We start from the raw sequence: 20,502 nt of genomic DNA, 5'->3' as shown, positions 1-20,502 counted from the left end.
AGTTACTTAAAAATTAATGAAGAAATGAGATCATGAGTCTTGGCATTGAGTTAACTTGTTAATGGAGATTATGTATTACAAACAACCACTAATGAGAGCAAATTATTCGAATGTAGAACAAGACAATTTGCAGAGTGAAAACAGTAGCAATTTTAACACAAAGATAGTATTAGCAATCATTACATTACAAGATAAAAACTTTAAAATTAATTATGAGTTTCACTGTTTCTACTTTACAGTCTCATAAAACTTGTACACACGGTTATAAGCATAGTCCATATGAATTCAGGCAAGCTAGGAAAAAGTCTTACCTTCGTAGTCCGGGACATTATTGAATTTAGCATATTTTAAAATGAAGAACTATGTAAGGAACACATACTTTTTTGTTTTCTCCAAAAAAAAAAATTCTGCTCCGAGGTACAGTGCTCCAAAGATGACAGACACTGCGCATACCATTTTGAAAATGCGAATTTTGGAAAAAAAATTAAAATGCTGTATCTCTGGAACAGTTGTAAAAAAATATTTTGTTGGGATTTTTTTATTTGGAAGATAGTTGCTTTATGATTACAAAGAAATCCCCCATTTGGACTTACCTATCAAAGTTATTTTACTATAGCATTCTGAACTTTCTTTTATAATTGATGAAACACGATTTTTTTCAAAAATGAAAATCCATAAAATATTTATTTTTTTCTGTTGATTGATACCATATATTTCCACATTCTTTGAATCAATCATGAACAGTTATGGCCTGGTGTCATGGCACATTGTCAACCATAAAAAGTTCATCATTGAATGGCTGCAATTGGTCTCCAAGTAGCCGAACATAAGCATTTCCAGTCAATCATTGGTTCACCTGGACCAGAGGACCCAGCCCATTCATGTAAATGTAGCTCACACCATTATGGATCCACCATCAACTTGCACAGTGCTTGTTGACAACTTTGGTCCATGGCTTCATGAGGTCTAAGCCACACTTGAAACATACCATCAGTTCTCACCAAATGAAATCAGGACTCATCTGATGAGGTCATGGTTTTACAGTCATCTAGGGTCCAACTGATAAGGTCACGAGCCCAAGACAGGTGCTGCAGGTGATACCATGTTGTTAGCAAAGGCACACACGTCAATCGCCTGCTGCCATAGCCCATTAAAGCCAAATTTAGCTGCGCTGTCCTAATAGGTATGTTTGTCATACATGCCATGTTGAGTACTGCAGTTATTTCATACAATGTTGCTTGTCTCTTAGCACTGACAACTCTATGCCAACACCACTACTGTAGGTCGTTGAGTGAAGACCATCTGCCACTGCATAGTCTTTAGTGAGAGGTAATTACTGAAATTTGGTATTCTCAGCTCACTCTTCGAATACTGAATGCCCTAATGATTTCTGAAATAGAATGTCTCACACATCCAGCTCCAGCTACCATTCCACATTCAAAGTCTGTTAATTCCTGTCGTGTGGCCAAAAGTATGTCAGAAACCTTTCCACATGAATCACCTGAGTATAAATGACAGCTACACCAATGCACTGCTCTTTTATACCTTCTGTACGTGATATTACCTCCTCCTGTATATGCACACACCATTATCCTAAGACTTTTGTCATCTCAGTGTATATTACAGTATGAAGACATTCTGTACCATGAAAGAATGTGTACCAAATCATGGCAAAATGGTAATTTGCAGAAATATTCAGCCCATTGGACACCAAGACAATTATTCCTACCTGCTTAAAAATGTATAGCATGAGAGTCATGGGGACAGGCCACACAAGATTCTAACTGCTCTTTTCTGTGTAGTTAAGACTTTCCTTAGAAATCATGTGTTATTACAGAACATTGGGCCATAATACGTAACTGGATGAAAATTCTGAGGCCAAGTTCTCAATGTTTAAAGATGTTCATTACTCTTAGATGTGCCACTATCATACTGTAGAGTACTCCCTGAGGTTATAGGATTATATTTGGATGGCGTTACAATATTATGGCTGACAATTACTCAGTCATTTTCTAATGAGTGTTTCACACAGGAGATTCCTAGTGCATGTCAGTAAGATTACACCAAAGACTGGTGTAGAGACAGATGTGCACATGTCGCCACTGCATGAATCCCTCAGTCAAGTTTAGTGCCTTCTGTCAAGTACTGGGGTGTATGAGGCACACAGGTGCATGCATAAAACTGATATTGCACGCATGGCCCATTCAAAACTGAACACATGGAGTTAAAAATGAGTGGTCAAAATTTTAAAATTAATTATCTTCAAGCATATTTTTTTCTTTCTGGAGATATTAAAGAAAGATATTAAAGAAAGCACCAGGTCCAAAAGCCTTACCAGGTTTTTCCATAGGTTCTTTAATAATAGAATCCCAGAAAAATTTCATCATAGCCGAGATATTTTATGGAAGATTTTGAGGAGAGGACACTCAATTTGGCAGGACATAAATTGGAAATCTTTTGGCAACATGTATATACTATAATACTTTTGCAGTGTGGCCTCACAGTGAATAAGAGCTGTGACAGTTTTTACATCATTTAAATTCAGTTCACAACAGTATCCAATGTATGGTGGAAATAGAAAATGGTGGCTGTGTGCAATTTCTATATCTCTTAGTTATTTGGAAAGTAGCTTATTAAGACATTTTGTTTACTATAAGCCCACAAATGCAGGCTATATTTGCATGTTTCTAGCTGCCACCGACCTTCACAAACTATAGGCATCCTTTGAACATTGTTGCAGGCACATGTTATGTCTGATAAAATAATTTGTAATGTAAGTGGGACACCTACAACCTGTGTTCAAAGTTAATTGACATTTTGTAAATCAGACAGCACAGTTTAACATGGAAGAAACATGACCACTCACAAGATGAAGAGGAGTAGAAACTGTTCATGTCCAGGACATTCCTATCATTCTTTGAAATTAGGCAGAATCCTAAAGAAACATTACATTACAGAAATCATCCAGCCACATATGAAGACTTATGCTCTTCTTGGCTTTGTGAAAGATGGTTTAGTTCTGCACAAAGCTGGAATCTACAGAATACTATCAGTATAGAAAGGCCTACATTGGTCAGATCACATGCACAGTACACAAAAGGTGTGTGGAACGTGATTGCCACCCTCACATTTCACAGCCCAGTAAGTCTGAAATAGCTGAGAATGAGAATCGTATCTCCATAAGACAGTCTATGGATTATTTTGCCACAGAAATATTGGTCACAGTGAAATACTTCTAGGATTCAATTACTAAGGAATCTGTCAAAATATTTGCAAATAAAGCTCTTATTAATCACTATGGGTGGCTTTCAACTTGCTAAGTCTTGGGACTTGGTGATTAATTTCTTCAGAATGATGACATTTCTAGCAATAATTAATTTTAAAATTTTGACCACTGAATTTTAACCCTGTGGGCATGCAATTCAACAGAGGGTGGGTTACTGTTATAAATGCATCTGCACACATGAGATAGAGCTGTGTTCAACAGAGGAAGCTCAGCTTGACAAAGGGCAATCACGTAGCAGTAACCTATGCACATGCACATCCATGCCAATTACTGACATAAACTTAGAGATGTACACCAGCAATCTTAAGTGTAAAACACTCACCTGAAAGGGTCAAATGGCTGTCAGCTGAAATATCATCGTAAGATGTCAACATCATCCACCTGCAATCTCAAAATCTCATGGAATACTCATGCTGTCGAAACTTCAACAATCACATTTTGTACTTGGTTTTCAAGATTTCCTTTGTGATCAAATCTACTTAGTTTAATATTATTTTTTAGTGAAGACACCCTGAGTAAATGTTTGTTTTGAGCTTTACTAAACTGAAAACAAAAAGAAGTACATTACTGTCCACAGAGATGTTTAGGATTTAGTGAAGCATAGCATAGAGTATAGATGGTGAGGAACTTTACACATCCATTTGTTCCATCAATGTCGTTCAAAACATTCATCATGGACATTTCTTCCAGTGCCAAGATTTGAGCCATATAACTGACACTCTAGCCTGCCTTATTGCCTTACAAAATGGGATAATTTACACAGTGACTTACAAATTTGTGATTTTCTGGACAAATGTCCAGAAAAAAAAGTTTCAGTTAAGTAGTTACTTGAAAAGGAAAAACAAATCATACACAATTATTCAGCACACAAAACATGGAGCCATATTAATAAAATATAGCAAAGACACTGCAGATGATATGGATCCGATGATGTTCCCCATGTTCAAAAAATGGTTCAAATGGCTCTGAGCACTATGGGACTTAACATCTACGGTCATCAGTCCCCTAGAACTTGGAACTACTTAAACCTAACTAACCTAAGGACATCACACAACACCCAGTCATCACGAGGCAGAGAAAATCCCTGACCCCACCGGGAATCGAACCCGGCAACCCGGGCGCGGGAAGCAAAAATGCTACCGCACGACCACGAGCTGCGGACTGTTCCCCATGTGCTGGAATTACATTCTTAATAAGATTTTCTGTTTAAACGATGGATAAATACTGCTATCAGCTAATGACAATGAATAAGAGAATGTGGATAAATTGAAGTTAGCTTATCTTTTTCTACAATAATGTTGTATATTATTCATAGATAGTAAAATGTAAAATTTCGCATTTTCAACTCATCCTCCATGTTGCCTGGCATGCTCTAGTTGTTCCTGCAGCTAGTGTGGTCTTCCATTCACAAATACATACATGGTTAATAAAAAAAGAAATATTCTAAAATAACAATATTGTGAAAAGATGTACAGTGGAGATATGAAGTCATAGGCAGGCACAACAAAAAGTCTGCTAAACAAGTAAACTTACAGCACAAAGCATTCTTCAGGAGTGGACAATAAGCACACACACACATTTGAACAAATACAACTCACACACACATGATCATAGTCTCTGGCTGCTGAAGCAGTATGTTAGCAACTGTGCATGATGGGAGAAGCAATCTGGGTGGTGGGGATAAGGAGGAGTCTACGGCTGGGAGGGGGAGGGACAGCAGGTTAGGGGTGGGGGACTGTGAAGTGCTGCTCGTGAGAGCATATGGTGAAAACCTGCGGAATTGGTAGGGCAACTAGGTGCAGTTGGGATTTTAGACAGAGGGCAGGGGAGAGGGGAGGGGAAAAGGAGAGGAAAAGGAGAGAAACAGAACAACTGTGGGTGTGTTGATGGAATAGAAGGATGTGTGGATCTGGAGTGGGTACAGGAAAAAGGATGAAAGGCAGTGACTACCAAAGGTTGATGCCAGAAGGGCACCAGGAACATAGGACACATTGCAAGTAGAGATCCCACGTGCACAATTTAGAAAAGCTGGAGTTGGTAGGAAAGATCCAGGTGAAACACACTGTGAAGCAGTCATTGAAGTGAAGAATGTTGACTGCACAGCATGCTCAGCAACTGGGAAGTCCAGCTATTGTTTGACCACAATTTATCAGTGGCCATTGATGCAGGCAGACAGCTTGTTGTTTGTCATGCCCATGTAGAAGGCAGCACAGTGGTTGCAGCTTAGCTTGTAGTTCATATGACTGTTTCCACAGACAGCTTCTGCCTTTGATGGTACAGATGATGTTTGTGACCAGACTGGAGTAGTAGTGGGAGGCTGTATGGGACAGGTCTTGCATCTAGATCTAATACAGGGATATAACACATGAGGTGAGAAGTTGGAAGCAAGGATGGGTAGGGATGAATGAGGATATTGTTTAGGTTTGGTGGACAGTGGAATTCCACTCTAGGAGGGATGGGAAGGATAGTGGGTCCCATCCCAGAACCTCTCCCTGGAGTCTCTCTCCTCACTTCTACCACTCCACTCACTCCTACCTTCTATATGTTTCCTAAAGACTTAGGATGCCTCATTGTGGCTGATTACTGCACTCTCACTGGGAAAATCTCTGCTCTTATAGACCAACACCTTCAGACCTATTACCTAGAACCTACCCTTCTATATAAAAGATACCAACCATTTCCTCCACCAACTCTCCATATTTCCTGTCCCTTTACCACATGATGCCCTGCTCATCACTACTGATGCCACCTTCCTTCCCACTAACATCCCTAATGCCCATGGCCTTACTGCTATTGAACATTACCTTTCCTAATGACCAACAGATTCCAAACCAACAACCTCCTTCCTAGTCACCATGACCAATTAAATCCTCACCCACAATTACTTCTCCTTTGAAGGCATTACCTACAAATAAATCTGGGGTATGGCTATGGGCATCCACATGGCACCGTCCTATGCCAACCTATTCATGGGCCATCTAGAGGAATCCTTCCTAAGCACCCAGAATCCTAAACCCCTCACCTGGTTCTGATTCATTGATGATATTTTTGTGATCCAGATCAAGGGTGAGGACCCCCTATCCACATTCCTCCAGCACCTCAACACCTTTTCCCCCATTCGTTTCGCCTGGTTCTCCTCAAACCCAACATGCCACCTTTCTCAATGCTGATCTCCGCTTAAAAGATGGCTGCACCTGCACCAATACCTCTGTCCATATAAGACCTACCAACCACCAGCAATAACCCACTTAGACAGCTGCCATCTATTCCAGGTCAAGAAGTCCCTTCCATACAGCCTAGCCACCCATGGCTATAATGTCTGTAGTGATGAGCAGTCCCTTCCAAATATACCAAGGCTCTCACTGAGGCCCTCACAGACCTTGATTACTAATGCTCTCAACCTTTCACAGAAACAGATCTCCCATGCCTTATCCCTCCAGTCAACCATCATCTCCACAGAGGAGCATTTCTCTCATAATTCAGTATCACCCTGGACTGGAGCAACTGAATCACATTCTGAACCAGGGTTTTGACTTCCTCTTGTCATGCCCTGAAATGAGGAGTATCCTACATATCCTTGTGTAATTCCACCCTCATTGAACCTACTCATCCACCCTTACCCTACCCCTGCTCCCAACTCCTTGCCTCATATCCCTGTAATAGATCTAGATGCAAGACCTCTCCCATACATCCTCCTGCCACCACCTATTCCAGTCCAGTCACAAGTATCACCTATCCCATCAAAGGCAGGACTGTCTGGCAAAGTCATGTGATTTATAAGTTAAGCTGCAATCACTGTGTTGCATTCTACATGGGCATGACAACCAACAAGCTGTCTGTCTGCATACGTGGCCAGAAAACAGCTGGACCATCCAGTTGCTGAGCATGCTGCACAGCACGATGTTCTTCACTTCAATGACTGCTTCACAGCCTGCAGGATTATTTCTGCCAACACTAGCTTTCCTGAATTGGGCAGCTGGGAATTCTCCTTGCAGTTTATCCTATGTATCCATAACCCCTCTGGCCTCACTCTTTGTTAGTCACTGACGTTCATCCCCTTCCCACTCCAGCACTACACACCTTTCTGTTCCATTAACACACCCACAGTCTTTTTATGTGTCTCATTTTCTGCTGCCTTTCCCCTGCCCACTACACCTCCACAAAACCTCTCCCAACTGCATATAGCTGCACTACCCTCTCCCCACCTCATCTGTGTGTGCTCCCACTAGCAGCATTTCACTGTCCACCACCCCTAACCTGCTATCCCTCTTACTCCATACCCCGGCCTCCTCATTACCAACACCACCCAGATTGCTTCTCCAATTATGCTCAACTACTCACAATCTGGCTCCTGTGCCAGAGACAGTGTTCACGTGTGTTGAGTTGTGTTTGCTTGAATGTATGTGTGCATGTAGTCTACTCCAGTAGGAAAGCTCTTTGGACACAAGCTTACTTTCTTAACAGTCTTTTTGTCGTGCCTGTCTGCAACTCAACATCTCCATTGCATGGTGAGTAGCAATCTATCCTCTTCATAATATTGTCATTATTCCACCCTGGATTTTCCATTGTTTGAACATTAGAAAATGATAATTCTGTATGACTAAAGATTTATTCACATGTTTCACAGATTGTATTTTGTATAAATTCATAACAACAGGAATCTGTACTTATCTGCCAATTTTTTGTAACAATACTTCAGTACCAGCATCTAGTACTGTCTCCATTGGCTACAATTAAATTCTACAAATCATGCACAATGATTACCACAGAAATGTTAGAGTCATCTTATGGGATTGTGTTCCATGGCACTTCCTCTTTTTCTAGTGGTAACGCCAAACAATGGGTGTTAGCAGTAAGATAAAGTGAACCAAATGTAATTCCATTATGTCCCAAATGTGTTGAATGGCAAACAAAGTGTTCTTCTCATGCTGGTCAAGACAGTTTAAGAATATCTTATAAAGCACATTTATGTAACATAAATCATGTTTATAGGAGTATTGTCCTGTTGGAAATGCACACCTGCTTGACATTGCAGAAACCAAGGCAGCATGGGTTGATGATGTTTTGAATGTATTCCACATGTTCAGTTTTTTTCTTAAATAAATGCTAAAGATGTACAGTTATTTTGGCTACATTTCTCCATGATATGGCATTCTGAGTTGGTGCCTGCAACACACTGGTAATGAATACTCCTTTATGTGTCACCATACTTGAAAATAATTGTTACAGGTGTCAATGCAGAATCTACTCCTATCAGTAGATGAAGCCTTATGCCACTGATGAAACTACCTATGTATTACACTATACCATCAGCAGTGGCTTCATGGTGGTGAGGAATGAGAGAAAGCCTGGCAGGTGATACCCTCCCAAAAAGTCTTACTTCCATCAAATGGTTAATTGTGATACTAGTTGTGTCAGCACCCAAGAGACATGGTCTGTTGTCAGTTTGAGTCTGTACACCTACACACCACCAGTGAGTATGTAAATTATTCAAGCTGCAATTCTCTGTGACAGGTAGAATGGCCACCATGTTGCATTTGTGTTACTGAAGTTTAGTGTTGTTACCAGGCCTGGTAGGGTACATACAGGGCCATGAACAGTGCCAAATGTTGAGTGAGCACTGTGAAGGGCACGGGATGCCACATGCTTGTATGAGACAGTGTTCTTAGGACCTGACAGAGTTTGAAAGGAGTCTTATTGTGGATCTCCATTTAGCTGGCTGGTGAATCATGCAATATTTAGATTAGTGGGTCATTAGGATGTTACAGGAGCCCAATGTTGGATTGCAAGGGAACATCAGGGCAGGCATACTTGTCACCAAGGTTCTGGTCAACCACTTCTGACCACTACAATGGTAGATCACTGCATTCTGCACCAAGCACATTGTAACCCTTCAGATACCTACCTGCCATCTGAGAACACATTGTACTCCTTGTAACATTTTGTGTCCTCTCACACCATGGTATGGAGACTAACAGCAATCAGACTAGAGAACTACTGTCCCATATGTAGGCTGTCATTACAACCATAACATAAATTATGTTTGGAGTCATGCTGTGACTGGGAAGCATGGACTGCTGCTGAATGGCATTGCACTGTGTTCAGCTATAAATTGTGGTTCTGCACTACCCCAATGACCATCACAGTGTGTATGGTGGCGACCTGGTGAGAGGTCCCATTATCCCAATCTTTTGGAGATGGACTGTAATGTTACTCCTGGTGTCACGGTACTGGATCCAGTCAGGTATGACTAGAAGTAATGGCAGGTGGTGATTGAGGGAAATCTGAAGGCACAATGGTATGTGAAGGAAGTCCTGTCTCCTCAAGTGTTACCTCTCATGCAACAGTTATCACAGTGCAAATTTTTCAACAGAAGAGCTCTCATCCACATAAGGCATATGTCTCCGCAAACTGTCTGCATAATATGAGGTACTCCTGTGACCAACAAAATCTTCAGATCTGTCCTGATAGAACATGTGTGGAACCAGCTTGGACATCAACTCCATCCCTTTATCAGTATCCAGGATATCAACACCCATTTACAACAATTGTGGGCCAGCTTAGCAGAAGATAGTTTTATAACATCCTTCCCAATCGAATCACTGCATTCGTCCAGGCTAAAGAGGGTGTGATGTCACACTGATAAGTGGGCTTATCCTGCCAAGTTCTTTGTAAATCTGACTCAATTTGGTAATCACTGAAATAACATTACATACCCTCTCAAACCATGAATTTCCACTATGTTTTCTCCTCCCCTTCTGGTAGCCTCACTTTCTATTGTTAGGCAGCACATAGGTACTGTCATCTGAAATGTGGATGAAAAGCACATGCATCAGTGGTATTAGTACTGACACCCACCTCAAGTACAGTGTGTTGATCAGTTGTTGGAGAGTACTGTCTCACTCTTGGAGACCTACTGCACAATCTCACTGAAATTCAGTTAACTGCATAGACTATGTTTGGCAACACAGTCACACTGAGCCTAGAAATGTGTATGATCTACTACAAAACTCTAAACAAGATTTACAGTTTTATTTGATCAAATACAGTTGTTATGGGCTTCATATTTATGTGCTTAGAATCGGACAGTCTCATAAATTGTGCCACTTTCAGTATAAAATACTAATAATGTATAGCCCATTCTCTCATACATATGTACCAAAAGTTTTGCAAATAATTTTTTGTCGATTTAAAAGTTATAACACAATACATGGAGAGGTCTTATAAACTGTACCACTCATTTTATAAATTATATCACTAAATATTTTCTCAGCTATAGAAAGAAATATGGTGAGTATGGCCAACATCCTTTTTAATTTTAAGATACATGCAAACCAATCTGAACCTTTAATACATATTCATTATCTAAAATAATAGGCTACTTTTGGACTTACACTAAACAGTTTCAGTGTTAGCTACTCATTCAGTTTTGGATCTATCACAGTAAAATACTTTTTTCCTCACACTTACTTTTGCACGCAATCTATAGAACTGTAAACAACATTTGAAGAGCTTAATCATTTCTTCCTCCTGCTTGACTTCACAGATCTTGCAGAACCAGCTGTAACATGTATTTTTTTCCAGTTTTAGTGCTGTTAGTCTTACTTTTATTTTCCACATATTCTTTGTCAAGGAGGAGCCTCTAATAAGATATGCCAGTGATCTCAAGAGCAGATGATGTTATTCTGCTTCTTTTTCTTTTTTGTAGAGTTGGTACAGGATAGAGAGATCTTGGGGGGCTTCTGACTCTCTTCTACTATAGATTTCTTTTGTGTGTGCTCAAGGATTCAGGAATGCAAAATTTCCATTTGTTTTTTCTTGATCTTGCTGGAGAATCTTGATTTGTCCGCCCATACATTTCTTCTTGCTCATTTCTAGCTTCTGATTTGGGACTGGCTTTAGTCATTGTGAAGTCCAAATCATGAAAACCGTGTTGATCCAGTGGTCAAATTCCAGTTTTTGAGAAGCCACTGATAGCTGCTGCTGATTAAGGGTTTGAAGCTGCTAAATATTTAAAGTCATCATTCTCTTATTCACCACCCATGGTGGAAATCGTATACCCAATCTGCCAGCATCCAGAGTTAATATTATGCTCAAAAACTGCATTCAGACTGACTGGCTCACCAGCCCTCATTGCTAATCCACAAGGCAGATTCCATCTGGATCAGGCTCACTTCCCTGAGTGTGGCTATTCAGGGTGCACCACTGATAGCATTTTGTATTCTTGCAGGCCTGCCATGTAACTCTCCCAACAGCTGAGCAATTGTTGTCTGACTAATACTGCTGTCAGGGTTTGTGTGGAAACATTTGTCATCTGCTTAGTTGCAATAAGCTGCAAGTGGCTTAGAAATGCAACATGTAGTGACTGTAACCTGTGAACAGTGTGTGGAGGCAGCCAAAGCATGATTATAACATTATCTAAAGTTAAAACCTGCAGATTTTTGTATGTGTTACATGTTTGTCTAATATTTGTAAAACCCTTTTGTTAGAATTAGATTTTACAGTTCTGATGAAGTGCTCCATCCATGGAACAAACACTGCACAAGTCATCCAACTACTGCGTGGAGTGCAAATTTGGTGGCAGGCGGAGCTCTATGTTTTAAATCACCAGAAATTCCTTTTTTCTTCAGTAATAGCACTGGAGGCATGAACACACCAGAAGCACTAAAAAAATAAATAATTAATTAAAATAAACACCAAATGTCATATCTGTACCCCTTTCTGTACTATGTATAGCTTCCACTTGGTTCTTGGATATGCTTGATGAACAGACTATGCATCTCGATTTTCCATTGTTTGATGAACAGACTGTTATATATGAGCATTTGCCTAAACCAAAACCTTTAATTCAGAAAAGAAAAACACATGCACATTCACACAAGCAAGCACACCTCATACAGATATGATCACAATTTGTGGTCACTCTTGCCAGATTGCTGGAGTGAGTATTAGTAAAATCTGACTTGAGTACAAATTCAGTGCAATAACGAGATCATTCAAAATAAGTGGTGCGAAATGGTTTTTCTATTTAGTATTTATTACTTTTCAAATGAAAATACCTTTAAAATCTTTTTGATCCATTCCACACCCAGGACCATCATTTCACTTTGGATCCATAGAAGGTAAATTAGCATATTTGATTTTCATTGTTAATATTTGTTGTGGAGTACATCTAATCTAATCATGCAATTATCTTCTGAGGTTTATGTACTGTGGATAGACTACTCTCATCCATATTGAACAACTGTGTAGCCTGGAAAACACTTGTGCCACTAAATCAGAAAGAGCTTGAAAAAATGGTGCACAGATAATTCAGGATGCCAAGACATGAAGCTATAGTACCAGTATTTACGTGCCATACCATTTTTAAACTGATATGTAACTCCATTTGCTTCTGCTGAATCAGAGATTAGCCTTTGAAGTCTGGTCACAAACATACAGGTGGGATTTAAGTAGCAGGATGGGACCTAGTGGTTGATCTGCAAGATCCACAGTTAAGTTCTCGATACTTTTTTTTTTTTTTTAATTACATGACTGACAACTCATGTCTCATTATTAAGTTTCCATAAAATGATGTGGCACATGAAAATGTAGCAAGACAATATTTGAAAATTGTAATTATACATCTAATATAGACTGTTCTATTATGCAGTTAAATAAAACGAAATAATAAAATGTGTAATATTCTTCAAAACATAACCTGTACAAAGGTCGATGTATTTACATATTCACAAGTGGCAATACATATGGTATTACTGTTATTAGATCAAATCAGTACTTCAAAAAGTGTATAGTGAACCTTACTTAGAAATTTGCTGGCACAATATGTATCAAAAGTGGCATTACAATTTATAAGAGGATGCCACTTTTTAAATATACTTCTTACTGCACAGTACCAAGGTGAATTTAAATATTTTTATGCTTTATTACCACTGAATAAGTATAGTTATATACTATATAAATTACTTTACATATCTGTAAGAGTACCAATGCTTACCTTCACTAACAAATCTTTAATTCCTCAAAGCACAATATAAAATTGAAGCACTATGTGACAGAAATCTCAAGTCTGTCAAGCTGATCATGTAAAACAGCTGGATATAACCTAATACAAATTCAGTCCAACAGGCCACATCATCATGTAGATAGTTTGCTAGGTAAGTTATTGGTACAATTTGAAAGGTGGTCAATTTATAAGACCCTCTCCTACATGGTTCCCTTCACAGTGAGCCCTACTGCATTATTCCCTTTAATCATCTGTTTACTACCCTATGATTGAACAGTTTTCCTGTATCACATCTGAGAAGCCTTCATTTTTAGTTTTAAACTAATGTATTAGTTGTAGTTTGAACGTACACAGTTGACATGTAAATGTAAGACCAACTGTCAACACATCTTGTATTTTTAATAACCAATTACAAACATTGTACTGATAAATATATATCTTTTACACAGAACAAAACTGCATGTAAATAGGGTACTTTTATCTCATTATCTTATAAACTGATTCTATTTGTAGTTCTGTAAATGCTGAGTCACAAATTGCAGGAGGTTTTTATTGTTCTTGCAGAGTTTTTGAAAATGGTAGCATGTGGATACAGAATGTGATTCAAGAAAACAAAGGTTACTACATCTGTGAAGCTGTCAATGGTGTAGGAAACAATCTGAGTAAGACAATTCACATTGTTGTGCATGGTTAGTATCCTGAGTTAGGTTAGTAATGTACATTAATATTATACAAATTCAATTTATCTGTGCTATTTAAAGATGACAATCCTCTATATTCTGTTTCAGTGCCAGCAAGAATCTCTAGAACATTTCAGAATGTAACAGTTAAAAAAGGTGAAACTGCCACTTTGGACTGTGTTGTAGAGGGAGATAAACCAATTAAAATAAACTGGCTGCTTGGTAATCATTCATCTGTCCTAAACTTTCACTCTAAAGTGGACATCACTGAAGAAACCATGGACTTCAAAATTCATTCAAAGATGACACTAAAAAATGCATTACGAAGTGATTCATCTTGTTTTGTGTGCAATGCTACTAACAAATATGGAAGTGATCTTTCAGAGTTCTACTTAATAGTGCAAGAAATACCAGATCCACCAGCCAAAGTTCATTTGACAGATTTTTATAGTCGCTCAGTCAATATTACTTGGAAAGCTTCGTACAATGGAAACAGTCCAATAAGAACTTACATCATCCAGATCAAGAACTCTACAGGTGAGGCAGTTTTAGAAAATGATATCATATAAAGATAAAGTACTATAGTTAAAATACTAATATGCTAATGATTCCATCTCATAGCTTCTACAAAAATATATTTAAGTGATGCACATTCCCCAAAATAATTAAAACACATGGCAGAACCTGGCAATGGAAAGTCTGGGTAATAGGTAAAATGCAAATAATTTCAGGAGTGAAGGTGACAACTCACCAAATAGTAGAGGTGTTGAGTCACTGAAAAATTTGTGAGTGCACACACACACACACACACACACACACACACACACACACACACACACACACACACACACACACACCTGTACGCTTGCACTGCCGTACTAGACAATTAACAAGATGATAAATAAGAAGTTTACAAACAGCACACAATAAATGAGAAACTTATTTTGTTCCTTAAAATATTCTCAATAATGTGAATCCAGTTTTCCTTTACAACATATGAGAGACAATTATAGTGGATGCTGAGAGAAAGTGTGGCTAACATCTGAGACCAAAGCAACTTGTGCCAGGAAGAGAGATATTCATGTACTGCAGGGGACTTAATCAACAAGCATTAATCAACACTTAAAAAGGTGCTAGAAGCAATACTGCAAAATTCTTCACTCTGTCACCAAAAAAACAAAACAATAGTTGCAAGGCAAATGTTGATAGATTCATATCATTGACCAACAAATTCCAAGAATAATGCTAACAACAGCAGAAAATGCAGTGGCAAAAACAGGACCATAAAAAGCACATCAGTGTTTAAATATACATCCATATTCTGCAAACAACTGTGCATGGCATGACAGGTGATACTTTTCACTACTCCATGTCTTGTGGTTTCTTTCTGCTCTATACACATTTAGAACACAAGAAGAATGAGTACTCAAATGCTATTGTTCCCACTGTAATTTGTCTAATTTTGTATTTCCCCAGCATCCTACAACAAAACCAATCTACCACCTTCTTTACCTGCAACTGAGTGTATGGGATCATTTCATTTCATATTTCCACAAACTAGCATGTTGAGGTTTTTGTGTGAGTTGATTGACTCCAGTTATCTGACTTATTGATACTGCAATCATATGATACTATGATTTTACATTTTGTGAAATAGACAATTTTATATACTGGCAGAAAAAAAATCACAGCACCAAAAAATAATGTAGGGTAATTTTGGGAATACATTTGTCTATGTAATATAATTAAGTGATTAACATTGAAATGCTTACATGTGTGCATTTCAGTGTACAGATGCCAGATGTCAGTTTGTAGGATGGAGTTCCATGCATGTTGCACTTGATTGGGCAATACAGAAACCGTTAATGCTGGTTCTGGATGATGCTGGTGTTGTCATCTGATGATGTCCCATAAATGCTTAATTGGAGTCAGATCTGGTGATCAAGCAGGCCATGTTTGGTTCAACAGCAGTACATGGGCTAGCATTAATTTGTTGGAAAACACCCCCTGAAATGTTGTTCATAATGGCAGCACAACAGGTTCAATCACCAGATTGACATACAATTTTACAGTCAGAATACATGGGATAACCATGAGAGTGCTCCTGCTGTCATACGAAATTGTACTCCAGACTGTAACTCCAGGTATATATTTAGGAAGTCTAGAATGCAGACAGGTTGGTTGCAGGCCCTCAGCTGGACTCCGTCAAACAAACAGACAGTCATCACTGGCACTGAAGCTGAAACAGTTTTCATCAGAAAACACAATAGACCTTCAAGTTGCCCTCCAATGAGCTCTCGCTTGACAGCACTGTAGTCACAAATGGGAGTGGTTTAGGTCCAGTGGAATGCATGCTACAGGGCATCTGGCTCAGATCGGCCTTTAAAGCAACCAATTTGTAGCAATTCGTTGTGTCACTGTGGTGCCAACTGCTGCTCAAATTGTGGCTGCAGATGGAGCATGATGCACCAGAGCCATACATCGAAGATGATAGTCTTCCTTTTCGGACGTACCTCTTGGCCAGCAGGAGTCCAGTTTTCTGTGACCTTACATTCTTGTTGCCACGGCTGCCAGCAATCATGCACATTGGCTACATTCCCGCCAAGTCTTTTTGCAATATCATAGAAGGAAGCCCTATTACATGATCTCATTCAAACTAAGTTACTCCGGATAATGATGTCTTCAATGCCTTGAAGGCGTTCTTGACTAACATCAACTCATCATATTCAATCTCAGAGGTAACTAACGTTCATGATTGTTACAGAGTGTATTTAAAGCAAACCTGATTTGCATACTCATAGTGGCACTACTAGAGCCACTCTTACATGGCTGACATGAAATCTGAATAGATATCATATTTCATATGGAGAAATGCATCTACCAACTTTTATTTATATCACACAACTCCTTCTTGGTGTTGTGATTCTTTTCCTTCAGATTATTTTTGAACAATTAAAGGAAGTTGCATATTTTTTGCCACTTTGTAAAATGATGGACATCTGACTACATACTTGTACAGCTTTTTGTTGTCATACTTCATTAAAAATAAATCCATCATCTGCAGAAAGTTTGAGGTTGCTGTCAATATTGGCTGCCAGGTCGTTACCATACAACAAAAATAGGAAGGATCTCATCTCATCTCATTTCCCTGAGGCGAGCCTGTGGGTAGATTTTCTTGATGCCTCTCCTTCAAAGCTCACATGCTGCATCCTTCCTACCAAGAGATCCTGGATCCACACTCAAATTTTGTGATACCCCATATTATCACACACTTATTAATAATTTTTGGAGTAGTACAGAGTCAAAAGATTTTTGGAGGTCAAGAAATACTGCATTCACCTGTCTGCCTTCATCCATGACTTTCAGGCTATCACGAGAGAAAAGTGCAAGTTGAGTTTAGTATAGTCAATGTTTTCAAAATCGATATTGTTTGGCATGTATTGGAGCATTCTGTTGTGTCACTAACACTAATAACTATATTACTTATCTTTGCAGTTGTGTTTCAATTAAATTGAAGCAATACTCATAGATCTCGCATTATAAACAAAATATTTGAAAACAGAGTTCAGCACACCTGCATTTACTTCTCTACCCTTAATTTTGGTTTCTGCACCATCTATATGTGTACATTAACTTTGATTCCTCTGGCAGACTTCACAAGTAAACAGAATTTCTTTCATTTAGCATATCTCTATGCATAGACATATTCTTTCTTTTACAGCTATTTTGCAGTATTTGCTGTTTCTGTGCAGTGACAGTATGCCTCAGAGGATCCCTCCCATCATGAACTGTTCTACTAATTGCATATCTATCCAGTGCTTGGTCAATTATTTTCTAAACTTGAGTTACAGTTATCACTGTGAAGATGACACCTTGAGCAGCAGAGAGAGAGAGAGAGAGAGAGAGAGAGAGAGAGAGGGCGATAGTGGAAAGACTGTTACGCACTAAGTTTTCGACCAAAGCCTTCTTCACAAAATAGAGGAAAACACACACACATTCACACAAGCAGGCACACTTCACACACACGACTACTATCTCTAGCAGCTTTAGCCTGACTGCAACTGTTGCACTTAACGAAAGCAGCAGCTGGGAGTGAGGCAGGGAAAGGGGAGGGATAGCAGAATATGGGTGGCAAGAGAGAAGATTGCTGTCTGGCAGTGTGTGCAAGGACTACTGTAGAAAGTGGCAGGACAAGGCTCAGGCAGCATTGGGAGGACAGGGGGGGGGGGGGGGGGGATGAGAAAGGAGAGGAGGAGACAGGGGAAAAGATTGGTGGGTATACTGGCAGAGAGCAAACGTACTGAGGGTGAGAGGGCATCAGTTGAGGCATACCTTTACAAATTAATCTGGTGCAATCACTATGTAGGTTTTTATATTAGTATAACTACCAGTCAGCTGCTTACCAGGATTAATGGTCACCACCAAACTGCAGCCAAAAACAAAGTGGACCACTCAGTAGTACATCATGCAGCTGGACATAGCACACCAGATTTTAATGGTTGCTTCACAGGCCAGGCTACCTGGACACTCCCTTCCACCACTATCTTCTCAGAACTGTGCAGATGTAAGTTACCCTTACCACAAATTCTCTGTCCTCAAAACTGTCATAGCCTCAACCTATGATAACCTGCTGTCCCCACACCCTCCACCCAATGGTTTCTACTCCCTCTGTTCTGTAATCTCCCCCCAATTCACATCCCTTCACCCTCATTGTGCTCACTCTCTGCCAGTGCACCCACCAGTATTTTATCCTTCCCCCTTTCCTGAACCACTCCCAATTGCTGTTTTCATTCAATGCAAAAGTTTTAGTGTGGCTAAGGCAGCCAGAGATAGCGTTTGTGTGTGTATGAAGTGTGCCTGGTTGTGTGGAAGTGTGTGTCTTTTCTGAAGAGGGCATTCGGTGAAAGCTTGGTGTGCAACAATCTTTTCATTGTGCCTGTCTGCAGCTCAACATGTCATACTTACAGTGAGTAGCAATCTATCCTTTCCATAGCTGTTGACATTCCAACCTGGACCTTCCATTGTTTGAGTTACTGTTATGCTACATGCTCATGCCTGAAGCTAAATGTTTAGAGTTCTTTTTTGAGATATGACACTACTGTGTCTCTTTATCTGGTTCAGTTAATATCTAAATCTTTCTACTTGTTTAGTCATCCTTCAGGCTTTTGTAATCATTGTTGCTACAACTGTCTGATGGTCACTGATATGGTAATCATTGTTGCTACAACTGTCTCCTGGTCACTGACATTGCCCTCAAAGAGGTCAGGAGTATTTGCTGTCTTTACATCTGTTACAAGTAGTGTCCACTGAAAGCATTTAGTTTTGTTTCGCAGGATGGCTTATCACATTCATGACTTAGAAAGCTGTAAATATCCCAGTCAGTTGTTGAATTGTTAATGCCTCCGACAGTGATGAAGTATGACTGGAAAACAAATGTACTAGCAAGCTAAAGTTTTCTCAAAGGGGGTGAGTCTGGTGGTCAGTAGGCAGATCCAGTTATACACTAAGGCACCAAAAAACTGGTATAGGCATGCGTATTCAAGTACAGAGATATGTAAACAGGCAGAATACAGAGCTGTGGTCGGCAATGCCTATATAAGACAACAAGTGTCTGTTGCAGTTGTTATGTAAGTTATTGCTGGTGCAATAGCATGTTATCAAGATTTAAGTGAGTTTGAACATGGTTTTATAGTCAGACGAATGATGGGACACAGCATCTCCAAGGTAGAAATAAAATGGGAATTTTCCTGTATGACCATTTCACAGTGTACTGTGAATATCAGGAATCCAGTAAAACATTAAATCTCCAACATCACTGTGGCCGGAAAAAGTTCCTGCAAGAACAGGACCAACAGTGACTCAGGAGAATTGTTCAACATGTCAGAAGTGCAACCCTTCTGCAAATTGCTGCAGATTTCAATGCTGGGTCATCAACAAGTGTTAGCGTGTGAACCATTCAATGAAACATTATCGATATGGGCTTTTGGGGATGAAGTCTCACTCGTGTACCCTTGATGACTGCACGACACAAAGCTTTACACCACCTGGGTCCGTCAACACTGAGATAGGACTGTTGCCCAGTCAGACAAGTCTCATTTCCAATTCTATCAAGCAGATGGATGTGTATGGGTATGGAGACAACCTCATGAATCCATGGACCCTACATGTCAGCAGCCATTCAAGCTGGTAGAGGCTCTGTAATGGTGGGGGCCATGTGCAGTTGGAGTGATATGGGACCCCTGATACATCTAGATATGACTCTGACATGTGACATGTACGTAAGCATCCTGTCTGATCACCTGCGTCCATTTGTGTCCATTGTGCATTCTGGCAGACTTCGGCAATTTCAGCAGGACAATGCGACACCCCACATGCCCAGAATTGCCACAGGGTGACTATAGGAACATTCTTCCGAGTTCAAACACTTCCGCTGGCTACCAAACTCCCCACACATGAACATTATTTAGCAGATCTGGGATGAATTGCAACATGCTGTTCGGAAGAGATCTCCACCCCCTCATACTCTTAGG

At 39.6% G+C, this 20,502-nt stretch overlaps 1 protein-coding gene across 1 annotated transcript in view; it reads left to right on the top strand.

Annotated features, from left to right (window-relative positions):
* Positions 1-20,502, top strand: part of LOC126235076 (Down syndrome cell adhesion molecule homolog) — a 100,989-nt gene that overhangs the window by 18,230 nt on the left and 62,257 nt on the right. Inside the window, exons 3-4 of the mRNA XM_049943810.1 lie at positions 13,857-13,981; positions 14,081-14,509. Of these exons, the coding sequence (XP_049799767.1) occupies positions 13,857-13,981; positions 14,081-14,509 (554 nt within the window). The remainder of the gene's footprint in view (positions 1-13,856; positions 13,982-14,080; positions 14,510-20,502) is intronic.

This window comes from Schistocerca nitens, chromosome 2, assembly GCF_023898315.1.
Source record: "Schistocerca nitens isolate TAMUIC-IGC-003100 chromosome 2, iqSchNite1.1, whole genome shotgun sequence".
In the NCBI taxonomy this organism is placed as follows: domain Eukaryota; kingdom Metazoa; phylum Arthropoda; class Insecta; order Orthoptera; family Acrididae; genus Schistocerca; species Schistocerca nitens.
The sequence above is the reverse complement of the archived record's forward strand: the minus strand, read 5'-3'. Positions and strand labels throughout refer to the sequence as shown.